The sequence below is a fragment of the Artemia franciscana genome, chromosome 10 (genome assembly GCF_032884065.1).
Source record: "Artemia franciscana chromosome 10, ASM3288406v1, whole genome shotgun sequence".
NCBI lineage: Eukaryota > Metazoa > Arthropoda > Branchiopoda > Anostraca > Artemiidae > Artemia > Artemia franciscana.
Genome location: NC_088872.1, coordinates 31944068 through 31963665, shown reverse-complemented (window position 1 = coordinate 31963665; position 19598 = coordinate 31944068). Strand labels below are relative to the sequence as shown.

Here is a 19598-nt window from a genome sequence, read left to right as displayed (position 1 = left end):
TTAAACGACAATCGTAGCTCAAATGGCTAATTTGATGTTGAACTACAAAACACGTTATTACGCACTATTATATAATGACGTAAACAAGATCGACCTCTTAAACAAGATCTTAAACAAGACTTAGTTCAATTTTCCCATATGGCACTTGTGACGAGGCCGGAAGAGCCAAGAGCTCATATGGCATGAGCTCTAGCAAAAGTTTAAGAATCAATAGATTTATTTGAAAGGAAAATCAGAGGGTCAATGCCGGTCAGGATTTAAAATAAGAGCTCTGAGACACGAGGTCCTTCTAATTCATTAAGATCCGATCACACATTCGTAAGTTAAACATACCTCATTTTTTTCTAATTTTTCCACTCCCTTCTGCCCCCCAGATGGTCGAATCGGGGATAACGATTTTTTCAAGTCAATTTGTGCATGTCCCTAACATGACAACTAATTTTCATCATCCTAGCATGTCCAGAAGCACCAAACTTCGAAAAAGCACTGGATCCCACCTAACTCCCCCAAAGAGAGCGGATCCAGTCCAGTTACGTCAATCACGTGTCTACGACATTTGATTATTCTACCCAGCAAGTTTCATCCGATCTTTCCACTCTAAGCTTTGTCCAACATTTCCGGTTTTCCCTCCAACTCCCCCCCCCAATGTCACTAGATCTGGTCGGGATTTAAAATAAGAGCTCAAAGACATGAGTTCCTTCTAAATATCAAATTTCATTAAGATCCGGTTACCCATTCTTAAGTTAAAAATACCTCAATTTTTCTAATTTTTCCAAATTAACCCCCCCCCCCCAACTTGCCCAAAGAGAGCGGATCCGTTCCAACTATGTCAATCACGTATATGCTTATTTTTCCCATCAAGTTTCATCCCGGTCTTTCCACTCTAAGCGTTTTCCAAGATTTCTGTTTCCCCCCTGAAGCCCCCATGTCCCCGGATCCGATTTGAATTGAAAATAGAGCATCTGAGACATAAAATATTTCTATGTATCAAGTTTTAATAAGATCCAATCACCCATTCGTAAGATAAAGATACCTCAATTTTCACCTTTTCTAAGATTTCCGGTTCCCCCCTCCAACTCCCCCAATGTCACCAAATCCCTTCAGGGTTTAGAATAAGAGCTCTGAAGCACAAGATCCTTCTAAATAGCAAATTTCATTAAGATCTGATCACCCATTCGTAATTTACACATAGCAATAATTTCAAAATTTTCCGAATTACTCCCCCCTCCCAACTCCCAAAAGAGAGTGGATCCAGTCCGGTTATGTCAGCCCCGTATCTTGGACTTGTGCTTACTCTTCACACGAATTTTCATCCTGGTCTCTCCACTCTAAGCATTTTCCAAGATTTCTGGCTCCCCCCGCCCAAACCCCCCTATAACACTGGATCCGGTCGGGATTTAAAATATGAGATTTGAGTTACGAGGTCCTTCTAAATATGAAATTTCATTATGATCCAATCACTCCTTCATATGTTAAAAATACCTCTTTTTTATTTTTCAGAATTACCCCCCCCCAGCTCCCCCAAACAGAGCGGATCCGTTCCTATTATGTCAATCACGTATCTAGGACTCCACTCTAAGCGTTTTCCAAGATCCAAGGTTTTCCCGCCTCCAACTCCCCTCAATGTCACCGGATCCGGTCAGGATCCAGTGACATTTAAAATAAGAGCTCTGAGACGCAATATCTTTCTAAATATTAAATTTCATTAAGATCCGATCACCCGTTCGTAAGTTAAAATTATCTCATTTTTTCTAATTTTTCTGAATTAACCGTCCCTCCACCCCCCCCAGATGGTCGAATCGGGGAAATGACTATTTCTAATTTAATCTGGTCTGGTCCCTGATAAGCCCGCCGAAATTCATCGTCCTAGCTTATCTGGAAGTGCCTAAACTAGCAAAACCTGGGACCGACGGACAGACCGACAGAATTTGCGATCGCTATAGGTCACTTGGTTAATACCGAGTGCCATAAAAAGGGACTTCAGAGTTTTGGTAGCGGTTTGTCCGAGCACACACGGGCACAAGCTTTAGCTTCTGTCTCGTGCGACGACTGTCGGGGCTTCTGGGGCTAAAATGTGACGGTGAACAGGGTTAGACAGCAGCATTTTGCCAAACCTCAGGATAAGGTTAGCCAAACGGAGTTTCAAACTTTGGAGTTCAAGGGTTGCTAGGGCATCGTGGTAGGAAATGTCTCCATTACTCAGGATGATCCTGGTTGAGCGTTTTGGACTGACTCCGGTTCCTGCATTAGATAGGCCTTTCTTAATACTGACGGGTCCCAGACGGGACAGGCGTATTCAATTATGGGGCGTACATAGCTCAGGTATGCCCGAAGAAGACTGTGGGTATTGCTCCCGTAACGACGCATTTTTGAAAGGGTTTGCAGAGATGCGTTAGCTTTACAGGACACACTATTAATATGGGTAGTAAAGGTGCAATCATGTGAGAAAATGACACCTAGCATTTTCATCTCACTCTTAATAAGGGAAGGAACTTCAGGGTGAGACGAAGTCTCTCTTTAGCGGGTTCAGCCAAAGTATTTTTGACTTTACGGAGCTAATAGTCAATTTTCTACCGGAGCACAGTGAACTTAGTAGATCGAAAGTAATGTCGAGGAATTGCTTGGTGGGGACACTGCCATGAAGAAGATAGGCGAGTAAGGGCGACAAATCGTCGATAAATGTGTATTGGTCGTTATGTTCTACCAGCAAGTAGTTGATGATGGCAAGAAACGTTATTCCTGCCAGTTTCAGCCCTTGCGGGGCACTGCAGGTTATCTTACTCCATTCTGTCGCACTCCTCTTCGTGTAAAGCAAATACTTTTTGCTGTCTTTTTCCAGCTTTTGCTGTCTTTTTTCAGGTTTTGGCAGACCACTAGGTGTGATAGGAGATCAAAAGCTTTGCGAAAGTCGATGTCTGCTAGGTCGACAAAACAGCCTTGCTTTTCAAGCCACTTCAGGATCTGATCGTACATTCTAACTAGGTATGTAGACATCCCACATTTTGGGAGTCCGCCATATTGGTATTTGTCGATAGTCTCACTTACTTGCTCTAGTAGCAACCGCTGCAAGAAGAACGATTCTGTCACTTTTGCTAGGCATGGCGTCAGGGAGATTGGTCTTAAATCATCACACGACTTGGGCGGTTTAACTTTGAGAATTGCACGGATTTGGCCCTTTTTCCACGATCTTGGGAAGCTCCTGGATGCAAAGCACTGGTTTATAAGAGCCAAAAGTGGCAAGGCTAGGAACAAAGCAAATTCCACGATCCACAGAAGCTTCTGGATGCAAAGCACTGGTTTATAAGAACCAAAAGTGGCAGGGCTAGGAACAAAGCAAATTCACGTATGAGCTTTGCAGGGTTTTCACATGGGAAAGGAGAGACGTTTGTCTTCACTTTACTGATTTCACTATACACCTCAAATTCACTGAGTGCTATTGTGCTTTCGTTGGGACAGTCATCAAGAAGCCAGGCTTTCTCCTGGGGGGTAACGGCTGGAAAAGCGGTACAAATGGAGGTGAGAAATGCATTGACGTCACTGGACCCCAGTATTCGCCCATTATCGTCAGATATCTTGACACTGGCTTTCGAAACATTTCCACTTATCGCTTTGACCGAGTGGTGCCACTTTGAAGGTTCAGTATCGAACAGGGGATCAACTTTTTCACGGCCATACTTGCGTTTTGTATTTCCGATCATGTTAACTATTAGGTTTGTTTTGGTCGCTCCTTGATTTCCCTTGCCGCTCGAGTAAAGGCGGCTGCGTTCACGGACCAGGGCCTTAATAGTGGGCGTAATCCTTGGCTTGTCACATTCAATTTTAACAACAGTCTTTGTTGAAAATATCTCGAGGTACTTGGAGTAAAATTTTTGACTGAAAGCACACACTTTGCTCAAGAGAAACGTCCGTTGAATGATTTGGGAAGTAATATTCGTCAATTAAGCGGCCATATTCACGGATTGCACAGTCAGTTCTTGATCTAGTAATGATCCGTGAAAGCTTGGGTTGTCTCACAGAACTCTTGGCTTTTAGAAACAGGGTGTAGTGATCAGAAAAGCCGACTGGTCCAAGCGATGTCGGGGGGGGGGGGGGTATATGTTCTCAGTGTTTGTAAGAATCAGGTCGAGGGTACTATCAGACTAGTGAGGGGGAACGTGCACAATCTGATTAAGAGAAAGACAGGAGGCTAGCCAAGCTTTCTATGTCTGGTTAAAATCACCAGCAATTATAAAAGCAGGACTGCCATACCAGCTTCTAAGTGTATCAACTGTTGTTTGGAGGTAGAAAACTAGGTCACGTCTGTTTTGTGCGCTTTCAAGGTAAATACAGATGCCGTTACCATGAATGAAAAACGACGAAACAAGCCCACGATTTTGCCCATTACCCATGTAACCTAATGATCTGGATTTGTAAGTTCAGGTAGGAGTTTCCACAAAATGTCTTTCCGCACATAGATTTCTACACCAGCACCGAGTCTGTTGTCACCTCGGCTATTTCGAGTACTTAGAAATGAGTTGCACACATAATCCGTCCTTCAGTCTCATCGAGGTCCCAAATTTCCGTCACAGGAGCAACAGCTATCTTGCTGCTATGGAACAGGACTTCGAAGTCTTCCATCTTGTTAAAAAGGCATCGACAGTTAGTCAAGAGGAAATTAGGCATGGTGGGCCTATGGGACACTGTCGGCTTACGAATGGGCGAGCGGTCTGTCCTAGATGGGGCACACGGGGGTTTTGTCAAATCTCTTCACCCTCGGTATTTTAGGTGTCCTGGATATCTTGATTTTCACCAGGTTTCCAAACACTTGTTTTGGCAAAGGACAATTGTCACAGTTTATCAATAGTACCAAAATAGCACACCCCGTACGCCTTCTCCTTTAATTTTTCTCTGCCCGGCATCCACGTTTCCTTCGTGTCGGTTTGTTTCCACTTGTGGACGATACGCCATCTGTGACTTCTCACAGTAAGTGCAATGCACTTAGCGCAGTCCAGATAGATGACATCAAAACGGTAGAAAGGAAATGCAACTTTATTAAGTCAGTTTTGGCCCAGTGACGGCTTCAACAGGAGTGACTCTGGCACTCAAAAATAGAGCGAAAAGAGCTACTTAAGTTAATATCATTTTCACCATGAAGAACCAACTTTTGCGCACAAATATAAAGCTAAAACTGTGATAAGAGGTTTGGCAGGCCGGACGACACAAGTCCGTCTCCTGCTATAAAAATTCCGGCACTTGGATACTTTGTGGTCAGAAAGTAAAGACTTACTAGTAGCCAATCATGAAAACTACGACAAGAAAGAGCATTCTGTCCGGGTGAATAACAAAATGAGCAAATCATTCAATTAGTATAAGACCAAGGCATGCATTTGGGCTTAAGAGACATCCAAAAGATTTCCTCGCAATCACCTAGTCTTATCACATACATAAGGGTAGGAGATAAGCAATCCTTTGAGAAAATCATTACTCATCCTCCTTTTTCCCCAGTGGGTGATCAACCACGCGTAGCTTTTTGAACTCCTGAAAACCAGCCATTTTAAGGAGATCTGGATTTTGGACCTGGACTTCAGTAACTGCAATTATATCTATATGGTGCAATTTTGCTGTTGCTTCTAACTCAACGAACTTTTCAAAATTCTAGCTTTCGGCGTTCGTAAGGAGGAATACGGGGAAATGATAAAGTTTTTCATAAAAATCTTGAACAACAGATTTCTTCAAAAAAACCTTTATTCTGAGGCAAGTTTGTCGGGGTGTAAGCATTAAAGTTTTGTGTGATAAGCAAGCAGCAGAAGGTCTGAGCACAAAACCGTACGTAATCGATCATGCTGAATGCGTAAATAAGCGCTATATAGTCGAGAAGTGAGTTAAACACGCCCATTTCTTCAGATTTCCTGAAAATCATTCTCAACTGACAAAAAATTCCCTTAAAATCAACAGAAATTCCAAACTGCTCTGAAGTTGCTTAATTAATGTTCAAAGCCAAGGGAATTGAATAAGGCTTAATATTCTTTTTTCATATTCCATTTTTTATTTTTTGCCGTACAGTTGTAATCCTTGAAAACTGACGAAGAAGCTAACATAACTTATAGCGTTCAGGGAATGATCTTAATCCATAGATCATTATCCAGGGAATTTCATAGCCATTTACGTTTTTGTTCTATTAGCGAGGAAATGGAGCTACCTAATTTTTTAACTCGGATAAGTACGGGAATCTATACTACAAGGATGCGCCTGGCCCGGTAAAGCACAAAGCTGTTGATAAAGTGAAGCCTGTTCTGGAAACCAAGCTCAATCCTTTTCGGTGCAGTGATGACGATTTGCTCAATATTCGAACTGTTGAGACAGTCGGTAGTGAGTATATTGACAGTCTTTTACATGAGCAAGCTATTGAAAACAGAGCGCTTGAACGCTTCTTAGACAGAGATAAAGCTTCTTTTAGCAAAATGAAGATCATGAATAATGAACAGGCGAAACAAAAAAGAAAACCTAAACGTGTTAGTGCCGTAAGTAGCCTCATCAATGTTGAACCGAACTGTCAAAACAGTATTGGTGAGTGTTAACATTCCTGCGGACAATTGCTCCTATATACACTTTCTATATTCAAGGAAAGTATCATTTTTGGGGAGGTTGTATTTTGGTCAGGCAGCTCTTCTGGTGCATTCAAAAAAAAGAAATTTGAATGAATGGCCCTAGCGTCGATATTAGTCGTGAGTCAATTTACTGAAGGGGGTTATATTTGCTGCCGTACCACAAAAGCCATTCGCCAATTGAAATGGCAACAATGTAGAGCTACGGAAAACGAATATTTCTACTCTTGTGTCTATTAACGGTGGCATTAGAACTGCGTCTCCTTGCAGATCGACATGGTGGAATATTTGGATATGGTGAAAAAGCACGCGATATGATGTGATTGAAGGACTATGGCGGTTACCACAAGCAGGGAGGATCTTCATACAAGTTTGCAGCAGCTCTAGGTAAACACTGAAAGCTACATTATTGGAAATCGATATTATCAAATTCCCAGACAAAGACAAAACTAATTGAATTTTAATTTAAGAAATTCAAGAGCTTAGTCCATGTGCTTCAAGCGAACTGTCTACCTCTCTCGAGGCTTTCAAGACTGTAGGGAAATAGTGTTGCTCAGCAACAGCACAAGTATTGATACCGTTGTACGTTGTTCAATTTGTACGAGATGTAACCATGAAGAGGCGGATATTAGACACATATTGGGCTGTTTGAATATCCGTATAGATATTGTATAGGTCGATATGAATGATTGTACTTTTGATGTATTATTCTAAGCTTTTCCTTGGATAAAACTAAAATTGTGAAAAAAGGAAAGTCTTTGTCCGATTCCATGAACTCTCAGTGCCTGTGCATCAAGCTTTCCAGGAATTTACCGAACATAAAGTAAAAAAAAAAAAAAAAATAAAGTAAAAAAGAATACACTCAAACAACAAGGTTTTTCTCGACCAGCTTTAAGCTACGTGTAGACAGAGCCAGAGAACCTTACTGAAGACAAATAACTTTGACAAAAGGTTAAAAAGTAAGACTGTAATAGATGTGCTATAAATGAATAAATTAACGATACAACGAACAGAAACTAAAGTGAATAATCAGGTAAAACTTAAAAAATAGTTCAAAACTGTTTCATATGGTCCAATGGTCTTAGGAGCACGTGTACCCATACCTTGATTCTCTGCCTTCAGCAAGGAAAGCAATGTGTGGTTGGGGGCAAATTATCTGACGCTTCCCATTTTTTCTCACCAGATTTCTATAGGTACATCCCCTGTTCAAAGCCAAATAATCAGCTACACCAGAACTCAAACCCCCTATTCTCGCGGACACAGGATTTGCGAGTCTATCGTGATAGCCCCTCGTCTGGTACTGCCTAAAAACGAACAAAATTACGACAAATAAAAAATAGGGCTACCACCCCTCTAAACCCTCAAAGGACTAGATCTACTATCATTATAACACTGAAAAATGAAAATTGTTGAGAACTCCATGAACTTATGTTTTAAAGTATCAATCTAATTTCATAGTCTGATCTGCAGTTCATTTTATCTGTACTTACTATCTTTTAACAAGTCCTTTCTAAAACCAATTACTACTACTACTACTAATAACTCACTGCAGCACCAAGCCGCCTGAGGCCAACACAGCTACGCACGCTCCTCCTCCAACCTAGTCTATTTAAAGCCTCCCTCTTTACACCCTCCCAGGAAGTTCCCATTTCCTTTAAATCCTTATTTATGACATCCTCCCAACCCAGACAAGGACGACCTGCTTTCCGTGTAGCCCCAGACGGTTGGCCAAAAAAGACAATCTTCGGTAATCTGTCATCCTTCATCCGTAGAACGTGGCCTAGCCATCTCAACCTTTCTTTCATTATAGCCCCAGAAAGCGGGATTGAACCACACTTTTCGTACAACCTACTGTTTGAAATACGGTCAGTCAGCCGGGTACCCAGAACAATCCGTAGGCAATTTCTCTGGAAAACATCTAGTAAATTTTCATCTGCTTTTCGGAGTGTCCATGCTTCAGAGCCATATTTGACCACTGTCATCACTATAGCTTCCAATATTCTAATCTTGGTTTGTAGGCTTATCTTTCTATTCTTCCAAACTTTTTTTAACTGTGAAAAAAACACCCTGAGCTTTAGCTATTCTACTTTTAACATCTTCACTACTCCCACCATCTTTACTAATAATACTACCAAGGTAACTGAAGCTCCCAACCTGATCAATCTTTTCGTTACCTAAGGTCACCTGTTCATCTTCACTTATTCCTAACCTTAGTGACTTAGTCTTCTTAACATTAATTTTCAAGCCTATTTTAGCACCCTGAACTCGTAAAACCTCTAAAAATTCATTCATTTTGCTCACACTTTCATCTAATATGCTTAAATCATCAGCATAATCTAAGTCCAGTAGCGTTCTTCCTCCCCATTTGATTCCATGGTCTCCAATTGCCTTTCCTGTGCTCCTTAAGACGAAGTCCATCAAAATGATCCATATAAAGGGGGATAGAACACAACCCTGCTTAACTCCTGATTTAATACAAAACCAGTTGCTAACCTCATTTCCTACCTTAACCGCAGCAGTATTATTCTCGTACATAGCGCAAATCACTTTAATGTATTTTTCTGGTATACCATATAACGATAAGACCTTTGTTAACGCTGTTCTATCAACAGAATCGAAAGCTTGCTCATAATCGATAAAACTAAGGACCAATTGATTTAACCAATTGTTAAATCATTTGTTGATCTATCAATTCAAATACGGCTTCAGCCAACTAAACATATCGCTTCAAAATAACAAACGTTCATTTTTAAAGTCTTACTGAGGCAAAAGGCCGTATCCAGGGTGGGTAGGGGTTTTGACCCCCCTCCCTCGAAATATTTGTCTGACACGTAAAAACATAACACAAATGAATATAAACAAATTTTTTATGCGTTTTTTGTAAACACCCCTCTGTCTTGATGTTTCACACTAGTTTTTGTTGAAGTTCGACAAATGTAAATAATTCTTTAAGTACATACTGATTTTAGTTAATCACAAATGGCGCTCTGGCTTTTAGAAGGTTTACTGGGGCATTAGCCACATTCTTGTTTACGGTGGTTCCTGTTCGCTTTGGTTTCGACTTTGATTATTTATCTATATCAGCAACTGTTATTTTTATATTTGATGTGATTACTCCTTTCAATCTCAATTCGTCTTGGGTTTCAATTATTCTTTCATAGCAACTTTTGTTCATGTTAAATTTGAGTTCAAATATAACTATAATTTTGCTTTTTTTCTAGGTTTTGACATTACTTTTTACTTTTCTTTAAGATGCTTCTTTTTAGAAAACACTTTTCAAATTAATAAAAGAAAAGAAAAAAAGAAGCAGAAGTGACTACTGTACCTGTTTTACTAAGAAGCCCAAATGAGATGGGAATTACAGGTTTTAAGAGTCCTAATTGTGTTTGACAGATCTGATCTAATTCGTAGTCTACACCCCATGCATGGAGAAGAGAAAGGAGCAGCTCACCAACTTCAAGGGCGTAACGGCATTCATATGAAATGCTATGGGGACGCCGCAAATTTATTCCTTCCGAGGTACCATCAGAACCTTGATAAAAAAAGAGACATGAAGGAAATTCCGACGTTGATTTAAAACAGTTTTCTACGACAGTCGACAAGTTCTAACTTTTATTTAACAATAAATTCACAAGAACATAAATTAGCTTCAATATAGTCTCCACTGAAAAGCTCTGTTGCCAGGAAGTAACAGAGAAAAAAAACTAACATAAAAATATGAACGATACGATACTATAGGTTGTTGATAGACATAACTATAACTCTTTACTTTATACATCTACTGAACTGATGGAAAAACATACGTTTTTGTTGGCGTGCAGTAGTTTAAAATTAACCATTTTCTAAACACACCAAAAAATACACAATAAATAACTCACAAAAAAGAAAAAAACATACCACGTAAAAAAGTAAAAAAAAAAGAAAGAAAAAAAGACCAATCTCCTTCACCATACCCCCGAAACAAATTATGAACCTCCCAATAACCTTACTCCCTCATTACTACCCATCCACCCACTCCTCCCTACCACCCATCCACCCACTCCTCCTTACCGCCCCCAACCAACCAGACCTCCCTACCACCTCCTATCTCCTCAAAAAAAAAAAAAGAAAAAAAAAATAGAAATCCAACCATTCTTTATTAAATAATCTTTTAACTTTCTCTTAAAATCTACAAGATACTCAGCCACCCAGACACTTACTAGCAGAGAATTCCAGACTGCAGTTCCAAGAAACTGCAATCAAATCCTGATCTTTTGCTCAATCTTAAGCTCAATCACCGATTTATCACTATTTCTCGTACCATATTCACGAATATCACTGTTAGGACGGTAATTGTAAGGAAAACCACCTGGGACTAAATTATGCACGCACTGCAAAACGAAAACCGCTGCTTGATAATTCCACAGTTGGTCCACAATAAACAAATTTAAAGACTTAAAACAAACACTGTGTCATTCACATCTTTGACATACTTGCCTATGATTCTCACGGCATAGTTCTGAAGAATCTGGACTCAAGATTCATAAAAACCTCCAAACTTCTCAATGCATCATTAGTTTTCAGCACAACCTCCTCGATCGATTTAGCATATACTGTCAAAGCTGTATCATCAGTAAAGGTTGTTACACAGACATCTTGAAGATAACAAGAGCTAAGAGCTCATATGGCACTGTGACGAGGCCGGACGAGCCAAGAGCCAAGAGCTCATATGGTATGAGCTCTAGCAAAATTCTAAGCATCAATAGATTGATTTAAAAGGAAAATCGGAGGCTTAATGCCTGTCGGGATTTAAAATAAGAGCTCTGAGTCACGAGGTCCTTCTAAATATGAAAATTCATTAAGATCCGATCACCCACTCGTAAGTTATAAATACCTAATTTTTTCTACTTTTTCCTCTCCCTTCAGCCCCCCAGATGGTCTAATCGGGGAGAACGACTTTATCAGGTCAATTTGTGTAGCTCCCGGACACGCCTACCAATTTCCATCGTCCTAGCACGTCCAGAAGCAACAAACTCGCCAAACCACTGAACCCCACTCCCTAGCTCCCCCAAAGAGACTGGATCCAGTACGGTTACGTCAATCACGTTCCTACGACATTTACTTATTCTAACCACCAAGTTTCATCCCCATTTCTGTACTCTAAGCGTTTTTCAAGATTTCCGGCTTCCCCTACAACCCCCCCCCATGTCAACAGATCTGGTCGAGATTTGAAATAAGAGCCATGAGACATGAGTTTCTTCTAAATATCAAATTTCATTTCGATCCGGTCATTGTTCTTAAGTTAAAAATTCCTTCCATTTTTTTAATTTTTCCAAATAAAAACCCCAAGCTCCTCCAAAGTGAAGAGATCCGTTCCAATTATGTCAATCACGTATCTATAACTCTTCCCATGAAGTTTCATTCCATTCTCTCCACTCTAAGCGTTTTCCAAGATTAAGGTTTTCCCCCTCCAACCCCTGATCCGATTCGAACTGAAAATGGAGCATCTGAGACATAACAGCATTCTATATGTCAAATTTCATTAAGATCCGGCCACTCATTCGTAAGATAAAGATACCTCAATTTTCACATTTTCCAAGAATTCAGGTTTCCCCCTCTAACTCCCCCCAGTGTCACCGGATCTGGTCGAGATTTCGTCTTAAGGAGCACAGGAAAGGCAATTGGAGACCATGGAATCAAATGGGGAGGAAGAACGCTCCTGGACTTAGATTATGCTGATGATTTAAGCATATTAGATGAAAGTGTGAGCAAAATGAATGAATTTTTAGAGGTTTTACGAGTTCAGGGTGCTAAAATAGGCTTGAAAATTAATGTTAAGAAGACTAAGTCACTAAGGTTAGGAATAAGTGAAGATGAACAGGTGACCTTAGGTAACGAAAAGATTGATCAGGTTGGGAGCTTCAGTTACCTTGGTAGTATTATTAGTAAAGATGGTGGGAGCAGTGAAGATGTTAAAAGTAGAATAGCTAAAGCTCAGGGTGTTTTTTCACAGTTAAAAAAAGTTTGGAAGAATAGAAAGATAAGCCTACAAACCAAGATTAGAATATTGGAAGCTACAGTGATGACAGTGGTCAAATATGGCTCTGAAGCATGGACACTCCGAAAAGCAGATGAAAATTTACTAGATGTTTTCCAGAGAAATTGCCTACGGATTGTTCTGGGTACCCGGCTGACTGACCGTATTTCAAACAGTAGGTTGTACGAAAAGTGTGGTTCAATCCCGCTTTCTGGGGCTATAATGAAAGAAAGGTTGAGATGGCTAGGCCACGTTCTACGGATGAAGGATGACAGATTACCGAAGATTGTCCTTTTTGGCCAACCGTCTGGGGCTACACGGAAAGCAGGTCGTCCTTGTCTGGGTTGGGAGGATGTCATAAATAAGGATTTAAAGGAAATGGGAACTTCCTGGGAGGGTGTAAAGAGGGAGGCTTTAAATAGATTAGGTTGGAGGAGGAGCGTGCGTAGCTGTGTTGGCCTCAGGCGGCTTGGTGCTGCAGTGAGTTATTAGTAGTAGTAGTAGTAGTAGCTCTTAAGCACAAGATACTTCTAAATATCAAATTTCATTGAGATCTGATCACCCGTTCGTAAGTTACAAATACCTCATTTTTTCTAATTTTTCCAAATTAATCCCCCCCAACTCCACCAAAGAGGGGGGATCCAGTTCGGCTATATCAGTGACGTATCTTGGACATGTTTTTATTCCTCCCACCAAGTTTCATCTTAATCTTTCCGCTTTAAATGTTTTCCAAGATTTCCGGTCCCCCCCCACCAATGACGCTGGATCCAGTCAGGATTTAAAATGAGAGATCTGAGTTACGAGGTCCTTCTAAATATGAAATTTCATTAAGATACGATCACTTCTTCGTGAGTTAAAAATACTTCATTTTTTCTAATTTTTCAAAATGAACCCTCCCCCCAACTCCCCCTAATAGATCAAAGCCGTTCTGATTATGGCAATGACGTATCTAGGACTTCTGCTTATTTTTCCCACCAAGTTTCATCCCGATACCTGCACTCTAAGCGTCTTCCAAGATTTTAGCCCTCCCCCCAACTCCCCCATATGTCACCGGATCCAGAGCGAATCCATTCTGGTTATATCAGTCACGTATTTTGGACTTGTTTTTATTCTTCCCACCAAATTTCATCCTGATCTATCGCTTTAAGTGTTTTCCAAAATTTCTGGTTCCCCCAACTCCTCCCCCTTAACAACTCTGGATCCGGTCGGGATTTAAAATAAGAGCTCTGAGTAACAAGTTCCTTCTAAATATGGAATTTCACTAAGATCCGATCACTCCTCCGTAAGTTAAAAATACCTCATTTTTTCTGATTTTTCAGAATTAACCCCCCCAATTCCCCAAAACAGAGGAGATCCGTTCCAGTTATGTCAAATACGTACCTAGGACTTGTGCTTATTTTCCCACCAATTTTCATCCCGATCCCTCCACTCTAAGCGTTTTCCAACATTTTAGGTTCCCCTTTCCAAATCCCCCTAATATCACCGGATCTGGTTGTGATTTAAAATAAGAGCTCTGAGACACGATATCTTTCCAAACATCAAATTTCATTAAGGTCTCATCACCCGTTCGTAAGTTAAAAATACTTCATTTTTTTATTTTTTCCGAATTAACCGGCCTCAACTCCCCCCCCCCAGATGGTCAAATCGTGAAAAAAATCTATTTATAATTTAATCTTGTCTGATCCCTGATACGCTTGCCAAATTTCATCGTCCTAGTTTATCTGGAAGTGCCTAAACTAGCAAAACCGGGACCGACGGGACCGACTGGAAGTGCCTAAAGTAGCAAAACCGGGGCCGACAGACCGACAGAACTTGTGATCGCTATATGTTACTTGGTTAATACCAAGTGCCAAAAAAACGCATCGCATCTACGTTCACAAGATAAAGTAAGGGACCTAAAACGGAACCTTGCAGAACTCCACATTTTAGTCGATAAGAAGATGATGTCACATCATTAAGTACTACACGCAGGAATCTTCCATGGAGATAACTTTCAAACCACTGTAAAGAAGTTCCGCGAATTCCCAGACACTTGAGTCGGTCCAGCAAGATCTTGAAATCTATAGTATCAAATGCTTTCCTTATATCAATGAAAATTGACATTGGTAAGTACCCTTTATCCAATGCACCACTAGCACATTCCACCAAATGCTGCAAGGTATGAGTCGTGGAGTGTCCCTTTTGGAACCCAAATTGGACATCACTTAATAATTCGTTAGCCTGGAGAAAATCACATAGGCGTTTATGGACAACTTCTTCTAATATTTTTGAGGAAAGCGGTAAAATCGAAATCCGTGACCAGTTTTCAATATCGCTTTTGCAGCCATTCTTTTGGAGGGGTATGACCTTCGCAACTTTAAGCTGTTTAGGGAGCTTACCCTTTTCTAGAGAAAGATTAATAATAAACAACAGACAGGGTAGGTAGTATATACCCTAAAATTGCTTTAAGCTCTCGAACAGTTGAGTCATCCACTCCAGCTGAATTAGACTTCAGCGACTTCACAATTTTACTCACTTCCTCACTATTAAATAAATTAAAATCCATTTCTAGAGAATCACCTCGTATATCACTAAAATTACTACCCGGCATTTTTTGAAACTTGTCATAAACACTAGCTTGGACTTCAGGACCAATATTTGAGAAAAAATTGCCGAATTTATTAACAGTTACACTTTTACCATAACGGTTGCAACCGCTTAAACACACTTCTCCATTCTTCTTATTTCCTTTGTCACTAATAAGGTCATTTATTGTCCTCCACGTTTCTTTCCTGTTCCCTTTGCTATCCTCAAATTTATGATCATAAAAATTAATTTTTTTTTTGAAGTTTATTCACTAGATTCTTCTGTGTTTTAAATAGGTCAAAAGCTTCATCACTCCGATCATCTAGATATCTCTCATATAACCTGTTTCTCTTCTATTTCTTCTATTTCTCTTATAACCTATTTTCCTCTAATACTAATTCATCAATTATTTTCATCGATATCCATGGCTTTCGTGGAAGAAGTTTTTGGACTTTTTAGTCTTTAGGGGGATGCTCTTTCATAAATTGGCAATATGGCTGACATAAGGCTATCTAATGCTCTTGAAGGGCATTCTTTTTCTTCAAAAAGAGGACTCCAATCAATAATGCTAATCTCTACTCCAAATTTTTGGAGATTTTCTTTTTTCAGTAGTCTAGTAACAGCCTTCTTCTTTCGCAGCTTTTTCACAGGATGATTAATGTAGTTATTAATGGAAGATGATCAGATCCAGGGCAAACTATCCCATCAGCAAAGCTCCTGTGAAGGTCACTTGATTGAGCAAAGATATTGTCGATCAATACTTCACTTTGTGAAGTTATTCTTGTTGGTATGCCCAAGAAGGGGTACAAATTACTCGAAATCATAAACTTCAAAAAAATCACTATTCATTCCTGACAAATCAAGAAGATTAAAATTAAAGTCACCTATCACAATATGGCTACACTCGGGTGATATTTTAGCAAGCACCTTATTAAACCCTTCAATAAAATCATGCCAGTGCGCACTGGGCGGCTTATACACCATACTGATTATATTTTTTTTACCATTTAACTTAATCTCTATTGGAAAATTGTTTACCTTATCTTCATTCCAAATAGCTAAATCCTCCCATACACTATACCCAATTCCCTCCTTTACCAAAAAGCAATCCCTACACGGCTCATCAAAACTCGGTTCTTCACTTGGACCTTGTATACTGGAAAAGAATAAAGCGAAAGGGAATGATCTGTACTTAAAAACGATTCAAAAACACCAACTATATCAAATTTCGACGAAAACTCTCGTCATATGCACATTCCACGAATCAAGACGAGGACATGGATCACTCACAGGCGACAAGAAACTTTGCGGCGATCGAATAAATGCACTACTTCTCATAGGTTTCAAATCTATTACTGGGCAGTCACCATCACAAGCCACTCCTCTCGAAAATAATTTTCTAGGCTAAATCGTCTTAATTCACCCATTATCATAAAAAAGACTAACAACATAACCGTAATAACAAAACAAAGTGGAAAAAAGAAAGAAAAATACACCCAAAAATGAAAAACAAACAAGCTTGAACTATTAGATAACCTAGATACCGTCCGCGAACGACTGTATCTTCCTAATCACGGTCTCGTGCCCAGGCTTAGCCAAAATTTGTCCTTGGTCAAACCAAACATTCTTCTGACCGAATTTGTCCTTAGCCGCATTCAGGATGTCTCTTCGTTGCTTGATCAGGGACTCCGCAACGAAAATACCACTAGAGGCCAGTTTAGCTTTAGCCTTGAACACTCTCTTGGCGATGTCTTTGCTCACTAACTTCACAATAACAAGAGCGACCCATGGAGCAGGCTGAGTTGAGTTAGTAGCAGCATTATTCAGTCTGAGTCTATAAACCTTCATAATCTCATTTGTAGTAAGTTCAGGCAACGACATCTTCTGATTTATAATTGACAACACAGCAGAACGAGTGTCAACTCCAGTTAGTTGTCTAACACCGTGAAACACAAGACTATCAAGTAATGATTCTTGTTCGTAACCGTCTAGTTTAGTTTTAAGCCTGTTCAGTTTTCCTTCTGAGCATTCAATTATGTTTTTCAGCCCCTTCAACGATTGCTCAATTAGTTGAAGCTTGGGGTTAGATTCAAGGGTAATAACATCATAAATTTGACTCACAATAGTCTCAGTCGATTTCTTAAGTGAGTTTGAACTAGCCAGCTTTTCCGGAACTTTTTAAGTAATAGCGTCTGTTAAATCATTTTTGCTTTTACCCAGTTCAGCTTGAGTTGCTACAAGTTGCTGTTGAATCGGGCGAATGCTGCTAGTTGATAAGGGTGTCGAGCCTTTAGGGTTGCCTTTATCACTGCCTTTCAGCGCGAGGTATGTTTTAGACAGTCTCTTAAAAATATCAGGCGCAGAAGCAAGCTCGTCAAAAGCTTTTTTTGTAGCAGGCAGTTGATATATCAGCGGTAGGATCATAGACTTGGAGATTTGCATCAATAAGACGGAATTCATCGTGAGATCCATTAGAATTCATCGTTAGAATACAATATAGACTGGCTTGCCACTTGCATCTATACTAGCTTCGGCGATTCTTACTGGCCAGAGAGGATAATCCTTGACCTTCGCAAGAGCGACATCAAACTGGTTGAAAGACATGATTAAGATCAGAAATAAAATAAACAGCAAAAGACTTATCTTTAAGTGAGGGCTGAGCCTCACGAGAGTATCCGAAGGGATTAAAACATGCCAATTTTGGATAATATTATCCAATGATCCAAAGCAAATTTCCAAAGCATATTGTTCACAGCACTATACAGTATTGTGCACAATTTCAATTATCGAAAGTATCCAATTATCCAAAGCAGATTGTTCACAGCGCTATACAGCATTGTACACAATTTCGATAGTTGCGCAACGAAATAAATATACAAAAAATAATCATCTGTGAAAACTGCCCAAACAATATAAACTAGTCTTGATCTATATAGGTCAAAGACTGAATCATGACTGTGAAACAAAATGCAAAAGTCATTCGCCCGCCTCAAAACTCCCCATAATAGCAATCGAGACAAGGAAGTAACGAATAATTTCCTCAACGCAATGAAACACCCATCCCAATCAGGAGACATAAACTCCAGGGGAAACCGTAAGAAAAAAAAATTGTTAGCTAAGAATTCCCTAACATTCTCTTTAAAACAGCCAAACGAGTGGCAGCGACGGAGTCTCTGCAAAACCAGAAGGAGACTCCACTGCCCTTTGTAAGTCCATTCGTTTGTCCAAAAACATTTGAAAGGTCTAGTAAGCATGCCTCCAAGGTCAACATAACCCCGGCAGTTCCAAGGGCAATAGACTTAAATTATCTAACTTTACCAATGTCCAAAGATAAATTCTAGCAGAAAATCTCTTCGGGATCTTTTGCTGGGCCAAGATTTCAAGTCGTCGAAATAGCATATCTACAACATCTCGGCAAATGCTTGAAGCATGAAGCTAAAACCATCAGTTACAGTTGGGGATAGGAGGGGAAACAGGACAAGAAGACTTCACATCCTAGGTTGGGGGAGGGGGAAGGGGCTGAAATGTTTCTGTCTCTGATACAACATAACGTTTTGCGCTGTAATTTCTTATGGGACTTATAATCTATACACAGTTAGTAGTGAGGTAAATGAAGATACTATGTGTAGTAAGGTTACCAAAACAGCGTATCTGCAGTATCTCAGAAACAACTTGGGATCAAGTTGACATTTTGAGGAAGTGTCGAGGTGTAGGGAGCAAGGGGACCTTAAATTTTCCTTGAGGGTGGGAATAGGTTAATCCAAAAGATAATATATGCATCCAGGTCGTCAATTAGCATATCTGCCATATCTTGGGAACAGCTTGTGGATACTGTTGGAGGGGCACTTTGAAGTACTGGAGAGAAAGAATAGTAGAGGATTGAGCAAAATGATTTAAAATTTTTGTGATTGGGGGACAGAGGAAGGGGTCAATTAATTCGATTTCTGATCCACAAAACATTTTCTACTTTTAGTCCCTATGGGATTGAAGACCTATACACAGTTAAACAGCAAGGTAAATTAAAAGAGATTCGGTGTCGCCAAGTTATCAAAATGGCGCATCTGCAATACCTTGGGAATGGCTTGGGATAGTAACACAGGAAAGTCACACAGGGTGAGGCGCAGTCTCACAGAGAGCCCCGGTTGACTGATATCCAAACTTAGCTTCACCTCTTTATCCAAATTAAATATATATATATCTATATATATAAAAATAAGTTGTTTGTTTGTGTGTTGACTGACGTCATGTTTGTGTGTCGACTGACGTCATTATAAGGATTGAGCATTATGCCATCACGAAGTTGTTTGTCGACTCACGTCATGTTTGTCGACTGACGAAATTTACATTACATAAGTTTGTCGAATTTACAAGTTAGAATGCACACACATTGTCAAATAGCCAAAAACTAAATTAAACTAAAAATAGTATGTTAG

At 39.9% G+C, this 19598-nt stretch overlaps 1 protein-coding gene across 4 annotated transcripts in view; it reads right to left on the bottom strand.

Moving 5' to 3' along the window:
- Positions 1-19598, bottom strand: part of LOC136032079 (WD repeat-containing protein 7-like) — a gene marked incomplete in the record, with an annotated part of 230139 nt that overhangs the window by 42554 nt on the left and 167987 nt on the right. For all 4 annotated transcript variants that reach the window (XM_065712203.1, XM_065712206.1, XM_065712207.1 and 1 more), the window contains 1 exon segment: positions 9910-10116. In XM_065712203.1, the coding sequence (XP_065568275.1) occupies positions 9910-10116 (207 nt within the window).